This window comes from Epinephelus lanceolatus, chromosome 11 (genome assembly GCF_041903045.1).
Source record: "Epinephelus lanceolatus isolate andai-2023 chromosome 11, ASM4190304v1, whole genome shotgun sequence".
Taxonomy (NCBI): domain Eukaryota; kingdom Metazoa; phylum Chordata; class Actinopteri; order Perciformes; family Serranidae; genus Epinephelus; species Epinephelus lanceolatus.
The window spans coordinates 25,555,365-25,580,069 of NC_135744.1; the positions used below are offsets into that span (position 1 = coordinate 25,555,365).

At 40.8% G+C, this 24,705-nt stretch overlaps 2 protein-coding genes across 3 annotated transcripts in view; one reads left to right on the plus strand and one right to left on the minus strand.

The window, feature by feature from the left end:
* Positions 1-31: 31 nt before the first annotated feature.
* On the minus strand, positions 32-16,876 carry LOC117266000 (U2 snRNP-associated SURP motif-containing protein). Its single transcript, XM_033640889.2, has 24 exons — positions 16,636-16,876; positions 14,736-14,820; positions 13,829-13,940; positions 13,115-13,224; positions 12,889-12,956; positions 12,650-12,786; positions 12,494-12,558; positions 12,248-12,413; positions 11,943-12,142; positions 9,411-9,454; positions 6,701-6,805; positions 6,552-6,618; positions 4,718-4,887; positions 4,469-4,631; positions 4,300-4,379; positions 4,088-4,175; positions 3,865-3,993; positions 3,528-3,717; positions 3,186-3,260; positions 3,041-3,104; positions 2,781-2,931; positions 1,743-1,853; positions 506-651; positions 32-411 (listed from the first exon to the last, which is right to left on the minus strand). The coding sequence occupies exons 2-24, from the start codon at positions 14,811-14,813 to the stop codon at positions 291-293; spliced, it is 2,640 nt and encodes an 879-aa protein (XP_033496780.1). The 5' UTR covers positions 14,814-14,820; positions 16,636-16,876; the 3' UTR covers positions 32-290.
* A 6,080-nt stretch (positions 16,877-22,956) lies between these two features.
* The window catches only part of lrch2 (leucine-rich repeats and calponin homology (CH) domain containing 2), a 43,386-nt gene continuing 41,637 nt past the window's right edge, over positions 22,957-24,705 (plus strand). For both annotated transcript variants that reach the window (XM_033643179.2, XM_033643187.2), the window contains exon 1: positions 22,957-23,381. In XM_033643179.2, coding sequence (XP_033499070.2) covers positions 23,069-23,381 — 313 coding nt within the window. In that variant the 5' untranslated portion in view covers positions 22,957-23,068. The remainder of the gene's footprint in view (positions 23,382-24,705) is intronic.

The window sequence follows — 24,705 nt, forward strand, 5'->3', positions numbered from 1 at the left end:
CTGGCCCTCAAACACGTCCTCCACACACACATTCATCACCAGCAGTGATTTATTTAGTGTCAGAACTTTGCAGCAACATTTCTGGTTATCATTTTAAAAACAAACATTAAAACAAAAATATATATAATTAGTTACAGTGTTCAAACTTCATCATACAAAAGAGTGCTGAATCTTGCATGGATAGTGTGAGAGGGGACCAAGACAACAAACGTACCAAGTCTCTTTAAAGAGCACTGCGTTGTGTAACCCAGCAGGCTAATGGATGACAGGGTCCAGAGTGTCACTGAGAGTCAGTGTTTGCTCTTCTTTGCCTTTTTGTGCGAGCGATGCGGCGACCGTGACCTGGACTTCCCTGCCTTACGGTCTGGAGATGGCGATCGGGAACGCTTGGACCATTTGGGAGACCTTGTCCTGTTTAAAAGGGTTGAACGTATAATAGATTCAAGAATAACAATCAGGAGGAATACACTGGCAGCACTCTACAACAACATCTCATGGCACTTACTTTGAAGGGGAGATGCTCCTCGACTTTTGGCTCTGGTCGTCAGGATCTCTACTATATCCTCGTCTTCTGTCCCTCCTGTCGTCCTTTGACTTGTCTTTAGACTTCGACGTCGACCTCTCAATCTTGTCTTCATCTTTTTCAAACTCCTATAATGGACAAAGTAAAACATCCCAGTGAGGTCAGACATATTTCTTTATCTTTGCCTGTCAAGAAAACGCAGAGCTGGCTTGTAACTCACACACCCACTCATTCACGCTCAATAGCCCGTGGCTCCTCCACAAGGGGGAGTTGTCTGGTCAATGTCAGATGACTTCAACACATGCTAAACTGTTCCACCTACTGTAATGGAAAAATAATTCATTCAGACCTAGAGATGTATGAATATCAACATCGACACCTACAGGCAGAGAGAGCAATCGTTTTCTCTGTGTGGCCAAAAATATTAGTGTCAAACAAGCTCATAATACTTTGAGCAAACTGTTGCTTACTTTAGTATTAAACACAGATTGTGCTCCAGTAAACAAAACATCAATATTGTATGTTTTACTTGTTAAATACAAACAGCAACTGTAGCTAGACCTTCTTTTCCTGTAGATGGCCACACTGGACTAAATCTGCAGATCTGAAACTGCTACTGTGGCTCTCCATCAGCTGTGTCTGGTTTTTAGTGCCACCGTTTTTTTACTGTGCTAATTAACTGATTTAACAGTCTAATTTTAATGTACGTAGAACAAGAACTTTTGTATATTTTGCCCAGTGTTGTTCTTAATTAAAGAACTCTTTCTATTGCACATCAGTGATGGTTGCATTTTTTCTTTGAATGAATAGTTCACCCACAAAATGATCATCCGATGTTAAGTTGAATTTGTAAAGAAAACTCTTGCATGCCTTAATGGTGAACGAAGAATCCCAAAACTGAAAAGAAAAGTCGAAGGGGGCTGTGTTTAACGACAGCAAAACTATATCAAAACATCTGTTTACTACAAGTCTCATTTATCAAGTTTTATGCTCAGTATTGATGTCTTCACAAATTCAACATAACACTGGGTGAGAAACTGAAATACAAATGTTAATTTTCTGAGTGACATATTCTTTTAAGGACCCCTCCCTGCAGAACAAACACTGGGTGTAAATAATACTGCGTAATTAACTGCTTTAATAATTCAGGACACCTCCTATTTATCTAAGGTCAAACTCAAACATGCAATATGAAATAAAAAAGTGTCCCATAGCCCACCTTCTGTAACAGTTTGTTCCTGTAGTGCTCCACTTGTTGTTGTATGCTCATTCCAGACTTCCTCGGCCGCTTGCCAGATTCCAGCTCATCTTGGATCTTCATAACCTTTACCTGTGTCAGGACACATCTCATCAGTCCTGCAGTTTATTAATTAGAATTTGACATTTTAATATGGTTGAAGATGCAGGGAGGCAGCTCACTGTGGAGTCAAGAGGTGGAAAGGAATTGGGATATGCCAATACAGTTATGGCTCTAACTGCTCAATCCAATAACTGGTGACATTTCCTTCTGAAATTAAAAACTGTATATGTCTTATCTTAAGGGTAACTTAAGTATTTTTCAATTAGTGGAGGTGATTAGTGGAGGCAACAACTTTTAAAACTGGTCCAGTATTGAGTGAGATGGCACCTCGACGGCTTGGTTAGTCTTTTCGATTGCTGCAACGATCACCAACTCTGCTCCTGTTGAAATAAACCCTTAATTCACTCATTTAGATGTAAAAATATTCTGGCGTTTACACTCTTAAATTACCGTTTATTTAAAAGGAGTCTGGTGGGTTCGGTGATGGCGATTTTGGGGTTGTTTCTGGTTAAACAAAAAGGATCTTATGCTTTAACTAAGAGGTCTATCTCTGTAGAGATCTTTGCCATAATGTTGTCAGACACTGAGCCTTTCAGTGGCAAAAACAAGCACTTTTAGTGGACCTAAACTCACAGTGCTTAATGCCCTGAGTGGTTCAACTACAGCCTGTGTCGCCACTGTTGGATGCAGTGGTCTTCCTCAGTACTCGACCTGTTTAAAACACTTCCCATTAGTGGCTTTAACTCAAAAACATGGGCAAACAGAGTCCAAGTTAAGAAACACTGAAGTCACCCTTTCAGCAGGATACTGACACGGACTGAAGGGCGACTTTCAAATTTGGATGGCTTGAACCACAGCAGATAACACAGGACGACAACCACAGTTATATTGTATTGTATTTAAAAGCAAACACAGTTTTCATCTGTTTTTTTGTTTTGTTTTTAAATGCGTACTTGCCTCCAGCTCTCTCAACCTCTTCCTTTTGCCCTCAGACATCTGAAAACTTCTGAGGGAGCTCTGAAAGTCTGCACTCTCATATTTAGACGAACCGCCCGAGTCATCACTACTGTCACTCTCCGAGTCTTCCTCTCGGTCCTGTGAGTTGATGCTGTCACCAGGAGGGGGAGGAGAACAACACATTTACATACCATTTGACAGTTTATGTACACTCTGTATGCAGACTGATGGTGCATTCAAACCAAACACAGAGGCCTTACCTTACATTGACTTCATCTTCACTGTTATTCTCCACCACCATGTCCCACTTAGACTCAGGGTTGGCTTAGAGAGAAAAGGGAAAGATGAGCAGGATCATAGGGGGGAGATTAATATGATACACAAGTGCATCTTGACCTGTGTTACCTTGAGAAAATGTCCCTGTGTCACTCTCCCACTTGGACAAAGGCACTCTGGAGAGAGGAGCATTGCTCTCATCCACTGAGGACACAAGAGACACAGCAGGGTCAGGACAGTGACATCATTTAATGGTGTTGATGAGTTCATTAATCCCTGCTGGAAAATTCTGCATTGTCATGTTCTAATAGAGTTTAAAGTGCACACTCAGCTAAAGACAACAACCCATGAGAGGGAGGATTGATTATGTATTGATCTAAGACACTTGAGTCAGGCAGATAATTGACAACAGCAACAGGAAACGGTGGACCTCTGGTTGAAAGATGTGCTTTTGATATGTGTTGGACTCACAGGGCATTCCATCAATGTCGTCAATGCCTGCTCCTAAGGGAACGCCGTCTATGTCATCGACAGGGACTCCATCAAGAGGGTCCCAGCCTAGGGGGCAGCCGTCAAGGTCATCCACTGGAGTGCTCTGCAAAGGTAACCCATCTATGAGCGTGCTGTCCATCGGAGCACCGTCGAGATCAGAGGATGCTTCCTGCGAGGAGACAGATGTCCAAATATGTTTGAGCATCATCTTCTTCGTGTTCAAATATTTTTCAGCATGAGCAGCTGTGTAATTGGCTGAAATGTCATCAGAGAAAGGTAATACTGTGTGTAATGAGCAGATAAATATTCAGCTCACCTCTGGCGTCTCTGTCGGCTCCTCCGCTGCTTTGGCAAAGCCCAGAAAGATGTTTTGAAGGTGGATTAGATAAGGCTCCGGGTATATGGCCCAGTCCTCCCATGCTCGAAAACAACTCATGACCTTTTGCTGTGGAGAGAGAGAGAATTAATTTTTGTTGTTGTTGTTGCTGTTCTATTTTTAATAAATGTCCTTGTGTGAGGCAAATGAAACACGTGTTTACCTTAAACTGTTCTGCCTGCAGCCTGGCTTGTATGTTTTTATGCGCTGCATTAAGGTCTCCAAATATCTGTGTTAGCTTTGTTTCAAAACTGGAGGAAAAAAAACAACAGAGAGAGGAGATTTAAGAACATTTTAAGACTTTAAGATTATCAGATGGTGATGAATTAAAGGAGGATAGAAGCGTTCAAGCCGAATTGAGGGAAAGTATCTTACTATTTACGATAATATGATGCACCGGCTACTTTGGCACATGAGTTGTGCAAGATGTCTGACACGAGATACAATCTGGCAATCTGTAGAGACGAGGACAAAGAATACATAATGTAAATGAAATCACCTACACTTTATTTATAAAAAAAACTTTTAGAGTAAGGAGACTGGCCTTCTTCTGAAGTGGCGTCTGAAGCAAGGAAAAAGATTCGGTGATGTGCCCCACCACTTCCTCTGCTGCGTCTGCTCGCTCGAGACAGAACAGCATGGCATTGGCGACATCCTCTCTGCTCGGAGTGAGCTCCTTCAGCAACGTCTCGAGCCTCTGTCTGTGCCTGAATGGTATTAACAGAAGAATAATTTGATTTAACTAAAGTTATATCCATACATAAATGTCATTATGTCTGCTAGATATACTTACTCAGCTCTGAGCTGCCCTTTCTTCACCTCCTCCTCAGGGGGAGCATCCTCCTCCACCTCGGCTTTCTCTTCAACTCTCTGAGAGTAATTGTTTAGGACAGGAGGTCTCCACATGGATCCTCCCCGGAACATACGAAAATCTGCGGTCCTCCACTCTGTCGGTGTCTGTCCCTGTGGTAATGAAGGCCAGGTACATGGAAACTTACATACGGATACATCATAGCAGGGGTGCAGACTCATCCGGGTGAAAAAGGTGACTGTGATGTGAACTGCGAACCTTCTAGGATGTTCAGGGGCATGCTCCCCTGGGAGGATACTTATTAAATATCAGCTTTTAAATGTGGCTATTCAGCTGATTTCAGCATAACCATACTGTGACAAACACCCCCTAGAATAAATCTGATCTTACTGTCAAAGTAATGTAAGGGGGACATCAGGTCAGGACACAGTAGTGCAGAGCCAAGTCCCAAACTGTATTAAGGTGCCCTTTACTACATTGGTGCAGCTATTAAAAATCGGGGGGGGGGGGGGGTTGCTCTTTACAGTTAGAACGACTGCTGTTTGGTCATTTTAAACACAGGGCTTCGATATGACTTTCAGAAATTAATCTCACAGCCACTACAACTAAAAGAAAACCTGTAACAAAGTAAATTCAGCTTCTATTGTTTTCAGTGAGCTTAGCATTTGCCCTTTTCTTATGCTACATATTAGGCTACTGTAACAAGCCTTTAATTTAAATACATTATAAGTAACCTAGGTCCATTTCAGCTAATTGCCCACATTTTTTCATTTATTTTGAAAAATGTAAACAACTGTGGCTCATTGGTCATATTTCTCACTGCAAGAGTTGAAGCACTCAAACACTGACATTTTTTCAATACATAACAAAAATAAATAACACAACTGTAGCCTAATGTAATGCTCCATCATAAGACCGTTCACCTTTGAACTGCAGCTTGTTGACATTGTCAGAAAACAGTGGAGTATACTGTAGCCTCTACAGAAGCATTCAGTGTGTGTGTGTGTGTGTGTGTGTGTGTGTGTGTGTGTGTGTCTTGCAAGCGAGGAGAGAGACACGGTGTGTCTGCACTCAGGACAGGCAGGTGAGCTGGACATCAGATTAGCAGTAAACCATGAATGTGACAGTGAATGTTCAGTGTGAGCTTCAGTTCATTCAGTACTGCTTATAAACATAGTCTCTCCTGTTTTGTGTCATCTCATCGGCCTTCAAACTATTTAGAAAGAATATCTGCCAATAACAGTCAGTGGCTGATCAATCAGAGCTCCAATATCTGGGGGTGTTCTGTTTATAATTCTTGCTGGTCCACGACTCTTGCTGTTTAGAGAAGCCTTGAAAGAGCGAGTTAATTGTGCATGTGGAGATTTTATTGCAGCGCTGCTGCTAAATGCATGAAGGGGAAACACTGGCTAGCATCCACTGTGTCAGAACAACATCACAGATCATCATATAATCCAAGTGAGGTTATCATCATGCAATTGTAAGACACTCTTACCTACAGGCATGTGGGCAGTCAAAAACTGACTTTGTTTATCTCCTGTGACTCTGTCCTCGCAAGCCCAGACAACCCCGACCCCCCAATTCAAAAACTCATCCAATCTACACAAATCTCAGAAATGACCTATTCTGTATTTAAAAAGGTGATTTTTGCCGAGAGGTGTCAACTTTGCATCACTGCCACAGTTTCATTTTCATGGAGTAAAAGCTAGAGAGAATTCAGGTATTCAACAGCTTTTATAGTATAGAATAGTTTTTTAGTTCCTCCACATAAAGTCCTAGACATTTTCAGAAACAAGGTGGTGCTGTAAAAACATACCTGGAGGATGGTGAACAATTTCCAACGATAGTACACATGATCCTGGCTTTTGTTGTCAAACAGGAACCTGAGACGATAAAGAATGAGCAAATTTAATACGAACCCTTCAAGGTCACAGCCAACACACAGCCAGGCGCAGCAACTCCCACCTGAAGTCTGGATTGTTTTTCTCCTTGTTCATAATTACGGCTTCAAACACGGGGCCTTCACGCACCACAAACTCTATCATCCTGTGAATGAGGAATAACAGATTCCTGTGGGGAGAGAAGAGCGTATCAGACCAGGGTTTGCACACTGCCTGTCAGTTACAGTATGAGATCTCTAACACCTCTTTACACTGAACTAGTGACCCATGCAAACTGCAGGCTGACCGTCTGATTGAATGTAGCTGACCGCTAACAGTGTCGTTCCATGTCACAGCATTCACTACTTCAAAGAATGTTGACCATAATAAGGCGACAGCCTGAGGGATATTTCACTGTGCAAGAACTGCAGAGTCACTGCCTTCTGGACAGACACTGTCAGCACACTGTAATATTCCTGGGTCACTGTGTCCATGAAAAGGGGTAAAAGAAATCACACAGTATTTATTCATGAACACTGACTTAGCTTTTAAGATGTGAAAGCCCCAATCCAAAATTTAAAAGGATACTTTAACCCCCATATGACCATTTGTAAATCAATTATCAATCATATATCAGTGTGTTACATTGAATTTGTGAAGAAAACTTTGTTTTTCCATGCCTATGCAGTGACGGAAGAATCCAAAAACTGAGAAAATTCTTGATGAATTGAATCATATCAAAACATCCGTTTACAAATTCTCACACAACTCATGTAGTATAATCCAGGTCTCATCTATCCAGTCAAATGTTCAGTACTTCTCACACACATGCATTTTGCTAAAACCTTACAATTTAGCACTAAACTTAAGGTGGAATTTATCTATGCTCTCCTCAAAACCAGACTCAAACAAAAAGTAATTTTGCCTCACTGAACATGAGAGCTGTTGGTCTACTGCTGCCTCAATTTGTAGTTTGTTTGAGTTAGTGTATGACTTTGGTGAATCTGAACTAATCCTTTAAAACAACAAAGTCCTGTGTTCAGTGATCTAAGGCCCAGTTTCCACTGAACAGTACGGTACGGTTCAGTTCAGTACGCTTTTTTTCCTTCCACTGTGAAAAGTTGTGGATGGTACCAATGGAACTGTTCCGTATCGTCCCCATTTTTGGTCCCCCCTCTCTTGGGGTACCTAGCACACAGATCTGGTACTAAAAGGTGGAGCTGTGAACACTGCAGTCTGTTGATTGGTCAATAGAGGACGGTCACTCTGCTCAGGACTGCGTTGTGGCTGGTTTTGAGGCTCATGTAACCTCTGTTCATACCGTGGAGAGTTTTATTAGTAAACTGCAGCCTGTTTTATTTTGTTTTGAAAATGTCAGCATTCTGTGGACGACAAACGAGGTGCAGACTGATAAAGGAGGAAATACAGTGAGTGCTGGACGGAGCAGTGAGTGACGATGACCCTGCCCACCTTTAAGAGTACTGTTTGTGGTGGAAACGCCAGGGTCTAGGTACCATATCTGAAGGGTTACTTTTGGTTCCAGAGGTACCATACCAAAAGTGTTTGGTGGAAACGGGGCTTTAAATTACTATTTTTGTCAACAGAGTGAGTGGCTTATAAGAAAGCATAGACAAGTTGTACTTTCAGTTCAGTTATAAACAGTAATGGTTTAGTGAAAAATGAATGCATGTGTCTGGGAGGTATTTAGCATATAATTGGATAAATGAGACTTGGATTATACTGTACGAGTTGTGTGAGAGGTTTTGAATCAATGCTTTTATATAGTTTTTCTGTTGTTAAACATGGCCCCCATGACTTCAATTCGTTGAGAATATTCTCAGTTTTTTAATTCTTCGTTCACTTGAGGGATACAAAAAAAGTTTTCTTCACAAATTCAACACAACACGAGTTTAGAGGCCAGTTTTTATTCTAAGGATGTAATAAAAAGTCTCAACTACAACATTTATACGTGGTTGGTATTCAGTTGTAAGGCCATCAAATTTAAGATATTTTCTTTAGGTATAATGGTCTGAAAATGTATGTCTCTGGAAAATAACTTGTAACAGAACACAGTCAATGAGTGATAGGTCAGCATCAGGGTGACAACATCTCTTCAGGCAGTTATGTAGAGAAGTTACTGTGGATTGGGGCTTCAGGCCTGAAACCTTTCTGAAATGAAGCATCAGTGTAAAGTGTGTTTACGCAGTGTTGCTGATTTTGTGTCAGATCTACCACTGCAGTTTAGACTTATATATTACTCACTACTCTAACCTGACATGGGACTTAGTTTGACTTATGGCACTAGCATGAATCTACATCGTCTGACTTGAGTTAATATTACATCTATCTGCCTTCTAGCTGTATCGGTCTGCAGTGTCTCAGCCTACCCATGGGAAACCCAGGGCTCAAAGATGTTGGTTTAAATCAGTGGCTCTAACAGTCCTTTACAATGTCTACTGCTTTACACTTTTCATAGTAACACATTAATATATTAATATTGGAAAAACATGAGTTATCTGAGGTATTTGAGTAAACTAGGAAAAAAATACAAACTGCATTCACTATGTGTAAATCTGATGGGACCTTTGACATCTACAACAAGAACCCTCAGTCCTAATTAAAGATGTCAAAATGTGCACTCATATGTTGCATGGTGGTGTTGTTTACCATGATCTATATGTCAGATGCATGAACAGATCTTAGGACTGGAACCTCCTGCCTGACAGAATCTGTGTGGGTCCTACAACACTTGTGTAAGAACAGCGGGTCAGTCGTAGTAAGAAGAGTGTGTGTACCTTTCGGTTGGGATAACCACTTTGACTACGGCTTCGGACAGAGTCTGTTTGTGAAGTCAAATCAAATAGTGAAAGTATTAAAGAGTGAGTACTTGTACAGATGAAACACTGCAGGATACATACAGCATAGAAAACCACGATAGCATTCAGAGTCAGTGAAATGGGGGGAGGGGGACACAGCTTTAGTCAACTACTCAAAAATGCTAGACCATCTATACTAGCTAAATGATCTAAAAGTTTATATTAACATTTTGTATACACACTCAAACTGTTATGCATTTGTGCATTTCTACACCCCTGCATCCTGTGATATGACACTGCACGGACAAGGTGGTCAATTAAACGAATGAACAAACATGCAACATATAATAATCTGATTCCCAAGTTTATACAATGATTTCTTAGACATGGACATATTCTAAATTAGTGCTAGAACTAACTGCAGTTTTACATGCTTATATTTCAATTTATTATTAAAGGGACAGTTCAGATAATGTAAAGTGGGGCTGCATGACATATACATCTATAATCAGTGTTTTACATACAGTAAATGGTGGTCAGCATGCTCCCTGTTTGGAGAAGCGGACGGCACTAGTAGGGGTGAGGGAAAAAACTGATACAGCATAGTACAGCGATATTTTTGCGTAGATGCCAAGTATTGATTTTTTTAATTCTATGAATTATTAATACTGCAAACAAAAATTTAACTTTTGGTAACCTACTAGAATAAATCAATTTGGCTTTTCAGTCCACTGGATACATTTTGCTGCAATAACAGTAACTGAAGCAAGATGAACAGACTGAACACTTTATCTTATTAGCTGAAACATTTTGACCAAGTTTCCTTTGGGGACATGATTTGCAGTTGAAAAACAATAATAATACTCAGTGTATCGCAAAACATTTAAAATTGCAATAATATTGTATCATGAATTAAGTATCGTAATAATGTCATATTGAGGGGCCTCTGGTGATTCCCAGCCCTGGGCACTAGCACCACAGAAGCTCAGCAACGCATTGTCGTGGATTAGGGTTTGCAGCAACACGTACTTTAGCCACTTAAAGAAGGCCAGCAAAAAACAATTCAGTATTAGGCTGAGTGGATACTATAATGATGATCATGGCTTTACCATGCAGTCAGACAGCCCTTTCCTTTGGCACTACATGTTTCTCAACTGTATAATGTCTGTATCCTATAGAAAGGTGCCACATACTGTATTGTGCCACAGGTCAGCTGTTTGGGTCAGACTTTCAGCATTTTATGGAAGAAATGACAAATACAAGACAATACAAAAACTGAGTGATTATGACAGCGAGGAAGAAATGCAGTTTACCATGGAGATAAAAGGATACTTTTATAAAGTTATAAAGTATAGGGAAGAAGAGCTTTACGGAGAGGGACTGAACAGGCCGAAAAAGAAGGAGCTTCTGTGCAAACTGGAGGCCAAGAAAGAGCTCAAACTAACTCTGGAATGCATGCTCACTGTCCCAGAGAGCTACTGCTGCCATGAGTGGGACTTGGTTACAACACCACTTCACAATCTTCTGAAGCAGAGGATGCCACTGCTTCACACTTTCCTAGTTGTTTGGCAATTAGTTTAATCTACTTTAGGTATTTTGCCTATTTTTACCTGATGGTTAAGCATAGCAGTGCACTTCAGCAAGATTCTCTCTTGCTTATTTGGTGGTAGTTTTACATAATCTTCTTGGGAGCAATGTTAACTGCAAACACAGAGTTGTCTCAGTCTTGCAGGTGGAGCTGATGTCTATATTCAATGCAACTAGCTACAACTGTTTTAATTTCTGTTTGACCAACCTGGAAAAACACAAGCATGCACCATCTTTACAATCTTTAGAAAAGTCAGAATCAGTTGGATCGCTCAACAGCACTTTCTGACCCCAACAGCTGACCTGCGGCATGATGCAGTGCATGGCTAGGAATATGGAGGTTATACAGTTGAGAAAATGTGGTACCAAAGAAAATGGCTGCCTGACAGCGAGGTAAAGCAGTGAAAATATTTCCCAATATAGCGTCTGCTCAGACTGATAGGGATGTTCTTTTTAAGTAGGCTTTTTTTTAAGTGGCTAAAATCCATTTTCTTGCTAAGCCCTATTCACAGCCATACATTGGTGAGCTTCTTTGGTGTTCTTTTGGTCTGCTTTTCCAAACAAGGAGATTACAGACCGCTATCTACTATATGTAATCCGGCCCCACTTCAAAAAATCTGAACTATCCCTTTAAGGTCAAATGATAAATTTTCAGGGAGTGTATTTTTCTAAAAAGCGGCAGAAAGATTCTTCTTCTACTTCTGTGTTCCATCATAAAGGAAAACCCTCGGTAAAAGGCTCACCCTCCTTTAATATTCACATTTTTGTATAGACTGTAATTCTTGTTCTAGTGCACCACCATCCCAATGCAGTTAACATCCATCACTTGTCACTTAAATATGAGAGCCTGTCATGCCTAGCGGAGTGCACATCACAGAGAAAAATGGTCATGCAGACACCCCCAGAGAACAGAGACAATTTTACCTTGTCGAGCTCTCCTTTGGACATGCCCAGCGGCTTGGTGAAGTCATTGCGGAAGCGATCCCTTGGCTGAGCATTGAAAGGCAGACCAGATGGGGGTGGCGGCGTGGCCCTCACCCCCACTGGTGTGTAGAGAGGCTGAGGTGGAATACGAGCTGGTTTACCCCATCCCAGCTTCATTTCAAACCCCATAATCACTTTACCTGCGATACAAAACAAAATTACAGTCAGTGAGGAACATAACGATACGATAAGAGCAGTGGGGGAATGGTTATTAGATCAACCTGCTTGTTAAGAGCCAACTGTACCATCAAGTGCAGCCAAGGCTCTCTCTGCGTCTCTGCGTGTCATGAAAGCCACGAAGGCTCTGTTGGAGGTCCTGCAGCGCTCCTCGTCTGTCCGGGGCCACATGATCTTCACACTGGCCAGGGGACCATACTTACCAAACTCTTTGCAGAGCATCTCCTCATTCATCTGGAAAACAAGAACAATGAAGAATGAGAAATATACATCTATGCTGCGCTAAGCCAATTAAAGTCAGCGTGCTGCGTTACCTTTGGGCTAATGCAGCTAATGTAGAGGTTAGTGGTGGTTGGCACTGTTAGGTCGTCATATAATACTGCAGGGAAAAAGCAGGATTGAGGTTAAAATGATACAGAGGTTAGCAATTTTCAACTTATAAAACTCTCATTTTGGAGAGGGGCTCTTACCTGACCGTCCTGATAACGGTGTGTCAAGATCTCCATATCCTCCTCCTCCACCTCCTCCTGCTCCTCCTCCTCCTGCTGCTCCTCCACTGGAGTCATTTTTCTTCCTTTTATATCGTTCCTCACGCTCTTCTTGTATTCTGCATTTTTTTCAAACATGAAAACAGACTTACATATACCCAAAAAAGAGTCAACTTATTGACCTGAAACATGGCATCAGGCACTTTTACAGATAGACTTACAGCTTAAGTTCCTCTTTGAAGAGTTCAAGATTACTCTTCTTCTTTTCTTCTGTCTTTCTTTTAAATGCCTGTTAATCAGATAGGCAACCGCTGTGGTTATTATTACAATGACTGACTCATTGTACAACTGCACTGACTTAAGTGAGAGGTCATGAGACACCTTTAAAGATGAATGTACGTAGTAATAATAAATTCTGTAAACACAAATATCAGAGTACAAACTTACAGACTTTTTGCTTTCAGCAGATGAAACTGGTGAGATATGCTGGGACACGGGGACAAACTTTGTTGCAGGTCGATACAGCTTACTTTTCTTGACCTCTGCTGCTTCCTCCTCTGCAAAAAATAATCAAAGTGATCCCTGAACAATGATGATTAGGTGTGCAAACTATTATTTCAGTAATAGTAAGTTAGGTCTGTAAAAAGAGGAAGAGGCTCTGTTGTCACCACTGTTCTTTTATTGGTCTGCAGGATATCTGAGCAGCTTCCTGTATAATTAGAAGACAGGTTGACCTTGGTTTGAAAAACAACTGATGTATTTGTTGAGGCTTGGTCTTCCTGCTGTGTTTGCTGTAATGATTTAAATTATCTGGATGTCTTTATGTGTCACAGAAAGTTGAAGAAGTGCTCAGTATTGAAAGAGCTTTATTTTATTTTTAATTAAAGTGATAATGGACTGCTGACTACGGGTCCCCAGAGGGGTGATTTTTATTAAGCCATTCAAAAGATAGGGGCCCTGAAAAATTATGAAGGTGAACTATTTCACTGCTGAGTCAGCCTGATATTCTTCAATAATTATTTTCAGTTCTCTTTAGATGTTCAGGGCAATTCAGTTTAATATTATTGGAGCAGATAACTCATGAGTCACAAAGGAAGTGGACAGGACTAAGATGTAGTTGTGTGCTGTCATAATGCTGGATTCAAAGTCCTTGCTGCTGACCTTTAGTTGCATTCACGATGCCCCCACGGACAAAAGTTTTCACTCCGCTTTTCTCGCTGGTCTCAAATGATGCCAAGAATTCTTCAAAAACCTCTGCTGCTTTCTCTTCCTCCTAAAACAGCAAACAGAAACACAATATATGTATCTTATCCATCCTTTAGTTCAGTGTTTTTCAAATTTTTTGTACCCAAGGCACACCAAAGGGCAAGCCAAAATCTCAAGGCACACCTGTATTTATATCTGTGCACAGTAGCTTCTATAATGTGTGTTGTCACTCTTCACAACGAAAGACAATGAAAATAAGACAAAAACAAGACAGGCAGCTTTCATGACACTGTCTACTGACAGTGGTAGGTCATCTTTGCTGGTGCTTTGTTGTAATTTGCTCCATACAATAAAGCGATCCATTGTCCCACTCCTTTTAAATGTTATCACCCCTCACACTGGCTGCCAGTCAGGGCTTTTGATGTGTCACACACTAATAATTCATACGTGCAAACAGCAACAAATAGATTCCTAATGAAGGGTTTTGTTTGTTTTTTTTAATTAAATCAAATTAGATAACATTTTATATCTAGAGCTTGCCTCTTTATTAGGAAATGGGTGCACACAACATACTAATTCAGTCAATAAAATATTAAGTCATAACTTTTCGTATAGGCCCAGTTGAATATTTTAATAATAATGTGCGTTTATCACAAAATCCCACGGCACACCATTTGAGAACCACTGCTTTAGTTCACTGTTAATCAAATTCAAAATTCTAGACTTGGTGATTACTTATATGCATTTATTTCACACACATTTTTATTGGGAAAACATGTATCTTCATACTACAAAATGCAGCTTTCTAAATCTAAAAAGCACTAAATCTTATCCAGTATCATAACACCCCAAATGTCCTTACCTTTTTCTTGAGTTCTTCTTGTTCTTTCTTTGTGAGTGTTTTGATCGGAGTGACAGGTTTTCCCTTTCTATCTGCCATGCTCACACTGCAAAAATAACAACAATAATAGTACATGAATAAAATAAAAATACCAAAATGCTAAATTGTTCAAAATAAGAATGGCATCTCTGTTAAACTCATGACATAATCCCTTTATTTATATCATTATATCCCAAACACCCGTTCTTTTAATAGTATATCAATAGAAGATAGTTTACCTTCAATAGGTGTTCAAATGGCTCTAATCTTATTACTGTAAAACTTCAAGTAAAGGCCCAGTCCCTTTTACTAGCCTGGTGTGGCTACACATTTTGACAAATAAAGGCCTGTCTCAATTAGAGGCCTGGTCTGGTTGCCAAGCAGTTCATTTTAACAGAAGTTCTTCAGATGTATGAAAGCGGGTTGTTGGCTACCTCAGCAGGATAAAGTGGTGTTGTGTCGGTATGCTATCTGTAAGAGCTAGATCAAATGAATGATTTATAATTGATATATTATCCATCCATTTTCAACCGCTTATCTGGAGCCAGGTCATGGGGGCAGTAGGCCGAGCAAAGCACCCCAGACATCCCTCTCCCCAGCAACGCTTTCCAGCTCCTCCTGGGGGACCCCAAGGTGTTCTCAGGCCAGATGAGATATGTAATCCCTCCAGCGTGTTCTGGGTCTGCCCCGGGGCCTCCTACCAGTGCCCGAAACACCTCCAGCGAGAGGCACCCAGGAGCCATCCTGATCAGATGCCTGAACCACCTCAACTGACCCCTTTCAACGCTAGGCTTCAGATATATTATCTGAAGCCTAATTTTTAAACAAGTATTATTCATACTGGTTTAAATCAACAATTTGATTGTATTTCCCATCTTTACTGATTAACAGTTTTGTGTCAAAGGAATTAAAGGCCTATCCCAAATATAGGCCTGTTGCTTTCAGTGATTTATGCAAATAGTCCAGGATTACTAATTGAAGTTTTGCAGTGTATGTATCCTTGTCTCAAACAAGTCTAACATCCTCTATGCTGTGTGCACACACTGTGCATCACTGTCAGGGTCAGTGGAGAACAATAAATATTAAGACATCTCCCTTATCCTCTGGGGAACAGGGCAGGACCCACAGCACACATGCACTTAAGGGCAAAAACTGCATAAATATGTGTGTGCTATTAAGTTTACCTGTATCATTATGGCATTTCTTCTAAGGTCAGACAGGCAGTGTATCAGGTAAACAAACAGGAGTTGCCAAAACAAAGCAAAATCAGGTGCTAGTCATTCCTTATTTACACTGCAAACAGCTTAAACATATGGTCAAAGGGGATGGACATTTGGGATACTCTAATAAGTTAGCAGACAGCTGCAGCAAAGCACATTCACCCCATAATATTATACACAGCTAGCTGTTTTAACTTGATAAAACCATTCAATAAATGTCCTGCATATCCTCTGCTGCAGTTATTTTGGTCAGCTTGGTGAACAAACGCTGTTTAAAAGGCCTGGACTAAATATGAGCTACACTTAGCTAACGTTAGCTAACAATAATGATTAGCTTAGCTAACTGTAGCTGAACTCTAGTGACATGGTTAGCTAACCCTGCGTTAGCCTTTAGATGAGTAACGCTGAATACAGCTGATATATCTCGGTCGAGCATTATCCTGATAATCTCATGAGCCACACAGATGCAACATTATCTCACCGCTATCATCCGCAGCTAACTGTAGATAACACACAGTGACACTGTTAGCTAACGCTAGCTAACACAACAGTCTATTTTCCTCTGTTATCGCCACAAAACAAGCACCGACTGGCCGCACAGCAGACTGTAAACCCACACAGCATGCACATAGCTTCGTACTTCATCTTAAACTGTGACTTACTATGTGTGTCATGCTATTGCTTCACCATTTTTGGCTGCGACGACAATTGATTTCTATAACAACATGAAGCTGTGAGGAGGCGACAGATATCCAAGAGGAGCTGTGGAGTGAGGAGGACGCCTGCTCCGTCTGCACATTCAATAAATGAGTCTGTCTCTGCTCGTACATATTCATGAAGGAGACTCTTTCTCATGGAAATTGGACTTTCATAGGTATGTAGTCGAGTTATCCATGTTACTGATACAGTTTATGGAGTGCTCCCTATTTATATTCCCATGTGTGTTGTGGTAGGCAAAGTTTGCTCATATCTAACAGCCTACATATGACCTGTACTGAAGTTTGAGGTTTAACCAGGTCTCATTAAGGTTTTAAAATCTGTGTAAGTGTCCATTGAACAAACTCTCACTCTTTCACTGATAATGTTAGGAGCATGGTAGAATAAGGGACTGTTCTGTACTTATCAGAGGAGGGGATGAATGAATAACCCTCCCTCCACTATAAACTTGTTAGATTTTAAAAAGTTAAAAGCTGAAGACAAAATTCTGGAGTTGGAAAAAAAGCCTTGGTTTGTCGCATTTGTCATGCATGCAGGTTAGTTTGTGCAACTGCTTTATTTTTGGCCAAATTTTAAATGAGAAATGATGTCAGAGGAGGTACCTGCACACCAATGCAACTGGGCTAGAGAGCCACAAAAAGTCCGCAGGCTGGGATCAGTGCAAAAATAGTCTATTTATTTAAGACACCTGTGCACAAAAAAGGTGCTAAAAGTGCAAAATAAAAAAAAGTGAGTAAAAGCAGAAGCGTCATTCACCCGGAGACGCTGTGACGATAACGCAGCTCATCACGATGATGATCTCGCAAGATATGCTTCCACTTAACTTTGTCAAAGGTAAAAGCTTCAGGAAGTTAATGCAATATGTTGAGCCTGTATGTTCATGTTCACATTCATACCGCACAGAGCAAAGTGTCTTGTACTTCAGGGGCATTTGTAATCCAACATGGTCGATGAAGATTGTGATTTAAGACTTCAAGGGGCTCTTAATGTACACACTATTTTTTGGGACAGTGTTTCAAATACTTAACAATAAATTGTGCTTCTCTTTTTGGACTTGTCGACTTAATTCAAATTTTTGTTTAGTCGACAGGGAAGTCAGCCGCCAGGAACATCCCTAGTTAAGACCTGTTTTCTTACCTGAAAAGCAGAGGTAGTCACGTGTCCTGGGCCAAAGAAATCCCCTCCAATGAATGATTAGAGAAAAGTAAAGTCAAACATGGATTGAGGAAATTGGATAAATCATAAGATCAAATCAGTATGAACAAATCTTTTTTTGAGGCTAATCAAATATTGGTCAAATTGAGTGCAGAACTGAAACAGTGTCAAGACTGTTTAGGGACCCCAGTATGCAGAAATATTTAAATACACCATTTTGAAAAATGGCATTCCTTTTTCCCGCGCCAAATTTAGCATTATGTTGGAGCATTATTTTGCCCCCTTTCCAACAAGATAGCATAACACTGTTGGTACCAATGGATGCCTTTTAGGTCCTCTACTTTAATATGATACCTGCGTCTTCACTGTAGCTTTAACTTGAGCTGATACAGCAGGTTTTATTTGCTCCACTCCTCACCTTCAGCTCTGCCTGTCATACTTGCTGCTTCTTCACATTTTTTGTCAGACATTTGGTCATCCACTCTCTGCTCCTTTCATTTTCTTGTTCTCTCTGTGCCTTGACTTTTCCTTTAGGAGCCCCTGACTTTTTGTGAGGCATTCTGACTTAGCTCATCAGGTTGCACTTCACCTCACATGTTTACATCAGCCACACTTGTGCGTTTTCTCCATGGTGCACCTGACCCGCTCCATTTCTCAATACTCCAGGGGTTGGGAGTATCAGATGGCACATTGAAATGTGTATTAATTTAAAATTACATTTGTTTATCATGTAAATACATAGAACTTGTATTGTAAGTGGTTTAAGTCAGTAAGTGAATTGTACTTGATCCCATTCAAGGGTCTACCAAAGACTTTACATGGGCCCCCTATTGGCCTTGGGCCAGGGTCATCTGTGCCCTTTAACCCCCCCCCCTTGCCCGGGGCTGGATATAGACACTGACAGATTCCTTCCAGGTGATAAATCAATCAGCTGGTGCCACTCATCACATGAGATCAACTCTGAGGAGCAGAAGCCTGACTACCAAATCACAGTGACCTGTCATACAAGTACTTCACTATTCACATCCTCAAATACCAATATATGATAGCAGAACGTAAGAAAACGAATGTACAAAAAAACACAACTGTACACAGAATGATAGGAAAGTTCTCGTTTGTTTATTGTACTGACGCACCCAAGACAAACTTTTCTGTTGCCCCAAGTAGGCGCAGTTTCACAGCAGCCCTTAGACTTTGCAAATAAAAGTGATTTAGATGAAATATCACCATTTCAAGCTCAGATTTGGTTATGTTTTTTTCTGACCGAAGTGTTCATCCTACAAAATGTGTTCAATTCAATGATAATTTCTCTTTTTTAAGTTTCTGGCTATGATAAATGGTGTAATTTTGGCTTCTTTTATTTTTTTTCAAGAAACCACGATAGTTAAATAAATACAAAATACAGACATTTAAAGTTTTATGCCCCTCCTCTAAGCCAAAATAAAAAACATAAGTCCCTCCCCAGTGCTCAAAAAAAATATTTGGCATGCCTCTCACTTTTTGCACCACCCCTTCCCTTCTCATAAGTAACACACTTAGTCCCTAAGTGATTTTAAATGTCCCTCATAATCAGTCATTTGATCGATGACAGAAGCAATCTGGTGGAGAACATCTCTACAAAACAGATAGTTTAGTTACACTGTTAAAAAAAATCTAATTAGTAATGTAACTATTTTAAATACTTCAAAGTAATGTAACTTATAACATTTGATTACTTCGCTAACTAATGTTTTAAACTGGGCAACAAAGCTGAAAAATATTGTGAATTACTGCAAGGCAAAAACATGTATAACAACAAACTGTAATGTTCCACATACAGTCTAAAATTTGTACAGAAAAGAATATATTCAGATGTAACGTCTTTGTAATCACCAACATTTTGATTATTTATTTATTATTTATGATTACATATTTTTTTCTCTGTAACTGTAAGTGGTTACAATTATATTAATTCTGTCATTTAATTACATGTGACTAGTTACTCCGCAACACAGAATACAATATAATATCAACCAAAGCAAACCTGATCATTATATGAATATTACACGTCTCATTATATTAAGACAAAAAAGTGTAGATGACGGCATATTTTTGACACATTTTTCTATTGTGTCATGGAGTTAGCAGATTATACAATACATTATTGCTATTTACCAATGATAATATTAAAAGCATCTATAAGCTTTGTGGTGGTGAAATAATCTGATGCAGAGAACTGAAAAAGAAAGTCAACATATAGACTGTAGGCTAAATTCATTCACAGTACGTACAGCCATAACTGCAGAAAACACAAAAATTAGCACACTTGTTGTTAGTGATATTTTTGCTTGAAAAACAGAAAGCAATGAAATTCAATGAACATTGGAGCTTGGAGAAACCAGCTGTGTGTTGCAGCAGTGTTGACCAGAGGGGTGCTTACAGGAGCATGTGGGCCAAACAACATTTTGGGATAACAAGGTGTGTTTCAGCACACTAGAGCACAGTCTGTGCAATTCTGCAGAAGACGGCAGCTTGTGCTACCTTTGTGCTTCTCTAGTGTGACGTTAGGGGAGAAAATGAACTGCACCATTAGGACCCAGATATTTCCTGCTGGAGGTTATCGCAGCAACGATCTATGTAAATTATTTTGCTCAGAGCTTCCATTATTCAGTCTGCCGGTAGCTGTTCCCTAACCAGCAGTAGCAGTAGATGATGAAGATGATGAACCATAATTGACACCCACTGAACAAAATCATGCCAGTAATTACCTGGTATATGGGTGCTGTAGCTACTCCATGCTGTAATAGATAGATAGATAAATGTGCTTTATGGATCCCAAGTTGGGAAATTATGTTGTTACAGCAGTAGGTTATTAAGGCATTGAATGGGAGCAGTAAAAACACAGTGATACACATATTACACAAGAAGGGAAAAATATCTCAGTAGAGAAGGAAACCCCAGCATATTCTTTTTTCCCCCCCTGAATATATTTTTATTGATATTTTGCCATAGTTACAGGGCAACACAGTGAACAACAACCACACACCCTTCCCACAACCTAGAACAATAAGAGGGAAGATGGAGAAAGCAATGCAATAAAATAAATAAAGATATATAAAAAACAAATAAATGAAACAAAAACATTTAAAAAAATAAAAAATTGTCCAATGTACTAGAAGCATCGTTCACTGAGGTAGTAGAAAAGTGCACCCTGATCGTAACAAGCCATCACTCATGTAATTGTATACAGACGCTCAACTAAATAAGAGGGTGACATAACATATATGAAGGGGGCACAAGCTACGTGAGATGGCATGAGGTAGAGCAGAAACAAAAGTCAGAAAGGAATACGAAGGAAATACATGAGTAACAGAGTGGGTGAATGAATAAATCAAATTAAGTTTAACCTGCAAATTGCTTAGACAGTGGCAGTGGCCCGACTCAGTGACGATGAATGCTGGAAACCCTAGCATATTCTGTAAGATTAAGATTTATATCTATAGAATGTACAATATAAAGAATATAATATGCTATATGTGTGTGCAAATTTGTTTTAAGAATGCATTGGGGTATAATGGGAGAATGAGATGTGCAAATTTACCATGTACAATCTTCTGTCCACTATCTGATGCTTTACGTCAGGGGTGTTAAACTCATTTTAGCTCATGGGCCACATACAGCCCTATTTGATCTTAGATGGGCTGGATGTGTGAATAATAATGGAAGAAGTATGACTAATAATAACAGCAGTAGTAGTCTGCATCACGCAGGACCACGGCAGAAGTGTAACCACGACACACGATCTAGGCGCAGCTGCGATACGAGTAAACCTGCGAGACAGTGGAGCACAAAGGCTCCGGAGAAGAAGCCAAGTTAGTGGCATATAGTACAGCCGAGTTAGTGATATGCAGTTATAAGACATGAATGTTAGCAAATTAAGAAGAACCAACTTTTCAGAAACTGAGGAGAGAGAGTCTATGTCAACCTAACTAGGGGCTGGTTCAAGGCAAGCCTGAGCCAGCCCTTACGATAAGCTTTATCAAAAAGGAAAGTCTTAAGTCTAGTAAATGCGGAGACGGCGTCTGCCTCCAGAAGCTGAGTTAGTGACATGCAGTAAAGCTGAGTTAGCAATATGCAATAATGGGACATGAATGTTAGCAAATGAAGAAGAACCAACTTTTTAGAAACTGAGGAGAGAGAGCCTATGTCAGCCTAACTAGGGGCTGGTCCAAGGCAAGCCTGAGCCAGCCTTAACTATAGGCTTTATCAAAAAGTAAAGTCTAGTCTTAAATATGGAGACGGTGTTTGCCTCCCGGACTGAAACAGGAAGATGGTTCCACAGAAGAGGAGCCTGATAGCTGAAGGCTCTGGCTTCTGTGACTTTAGTAAGCACAAGCAGCCCTGCATTCTCAGAGCGCAATAACTTATAAGTATTATCACCTCCAAAATTTTCCCTTTTTTTTGTAAAGAATTCTGTTGATGTTCATCCTTTTACAAAACAGATCAACAGCAAGTAAAATAAGTGCAATTTCAACGGTATGTCTCAGTTTTTCCACATTCAGTTAGTCTACTTCTGACCGTCATGACATGTGCATTTATTCACACATTTCCTGGTACAGATTCTTTTGAACGGAAGCTGCTGATTGACAATATTTTGCACATTGTTCAATATCTTTAAACATGGTCACAGTAAGGATTCATTGGTATATCAGAGGACTGTGCTCTGGTCAGGGTGGGAAAGCATCTGAAGCAGAATTTAACATGAAGTAGGCATTGTTCAACTTGCTCCTGAAATCTGGCACCTCTTGTCTAGTGATAGTTATCTAGTGATAGTAGGCGGGATTGGACCCTTTGGTGGGTCAGATCTGGCCCACGGGCCATATGTTTGACATCCCTGCTTTAGGTTATGATAGTATTCAGAGGGACATGGCACCACATGGCACTCAGCATTGCTTTAATAACCATATCTGATATAGTTGTGATCATAGTGATTAATTATAATTTGTCAGTAACCATCCACTGCCCTCCAGGCTGAATGTTGGATTACATGAAGGGCCCCCTGTGTGCAGCACTGGGGCCCCTGCTGGGAGTTTGATATTAGCAGGTGGAGGCAGGATAAAAAGCCTAAAATGGCCACCATACCCTGCTCACCATCACCACCACCATCATCATCATCCTCATCACTACTCGCAGCACCACCTCAGAAGCCCATCCCCTAGCGTCCGTCCAGGGAATGTGCCCCGTATGCGCATGGGCGGAGAGACTGCCGCTGTGCGCTGTTATTATTGTAAGAGTAATTTCTTTTTTACGAAAATGGCGTCTAGTCAGGGAGGTGTGGGAGCTGTCACGGCTCTACAAAGCCATCACTACTCGAGCGGACCTCACTGGAGCCCGGGCGTTAGCCAGTACCAGCAGCACCAGCAGCAGCACCACACGGCCCGCAGCCTGGACCGGGCTCTGGAGGATGCCGTGTGCTCGGGGATACTGAACCTGAGCGGGAGGAAGCTGAGGGAGTACCCGGGGATGAGCTACGATCTGACCGATACAACACAAGCAGGTGGGTTGCTGCGTGCGTGCGTGGACTATATAGGAAACCACGGGTGCCAGTGTGCTTCATATAAAAACGTGCTCACTCCTTTTTTGTGAATGCAGCACGCCCGCATTGTGCATGGATTTTGTCTGGTTTTATTATAGAGGCGCATGACAATATTTAAAGGGAGCTGAGCCGCCCTGTGTAAATGCACATATAAGGCTGCATCCTGGTTGTAATTACTCTCCTCTCAGGCTCATATATCACATCAGCCTACTGCACAAGGGGGTCCGTCTGCTGTTGTGTGGTTGTTTTGGTCGACGCCAACGGCTTTGAGTACAGCCCCCCCCGAGACACATGAATGAGACGGCAGGCGCACCCAACTCAGCCGCTGTGCAGTGGTTTGCACACCGAGCTGCAGTTGATTTGGCACCGGACTGCTGGAACAGAATATGAATGAACCATGAGGCCAGTTGTAAATTGTTGCTCAGTGAATATCATTTGCGGTGAGCATGTGACACACGTACAGGCTTCTTCCTCTTCTTTCCTTTTTTCATTTTCGGCACAACCAGACAAAAGATGCAGTGTAGTTGCAGCCTCACCCCCTGCCTGCCTGCCTGCCTGCCATGGGTGCATATGCCCATATAGCCCATGATCTTTCAGGCAGGAGGAAGACTCTGGTCTGCTTTTGGTTTCATACGTGGGATAGATATTTATTTGTTATTTGATTTTGTGTTTTACTGGGTTAGAATGATGCAGCCATGTAGTCTGGTGGTCAGTAGGTCAGTATTAGGCTCACGTATTCTGAAGGGTCGGGCTATACATACTTAATTATATCACACATGGTGGTTTAGACAAAAAAAAATCTTGTCTAAGTTTCATGATTTTGTAAAAGGGAACCCTGTGTAGGAGGATATTTGTTCCACTTCTCATACTGTAGGCAGATTGAATAGATGATAGTGAAACTCAGTTATTATTAATTATTCTAAGTCATTATCACAGGCGTCTAGATTATGCTGGATCTCAGAGTGGTGGTTTCCTCCTCCAAGATGTCCACGTACCATATGGTGTTACTCTGTCATGTGTAGCTCATGGCAAGCCACTGGTTTGTTGGAGAGCCCCTACCCCAGGGGAGTTTCATTTTCTGCTCCAAGATTTTGGTACGTCTTCCAGACAGTTTTTTAACCTCATGCGTGGAATTGAAAGGAAAAGTGAAAATATTTGTAGTAGTATGTTTTAAACACAAATTGATTGGCTCTGGTGTCTGGAGGCAAATTGTATGTAGGTAACAGGTTTGTTTAACATCAAGGAGACATTTTGGACATGAATGCTGATTGTGGCTTTTTTGTGT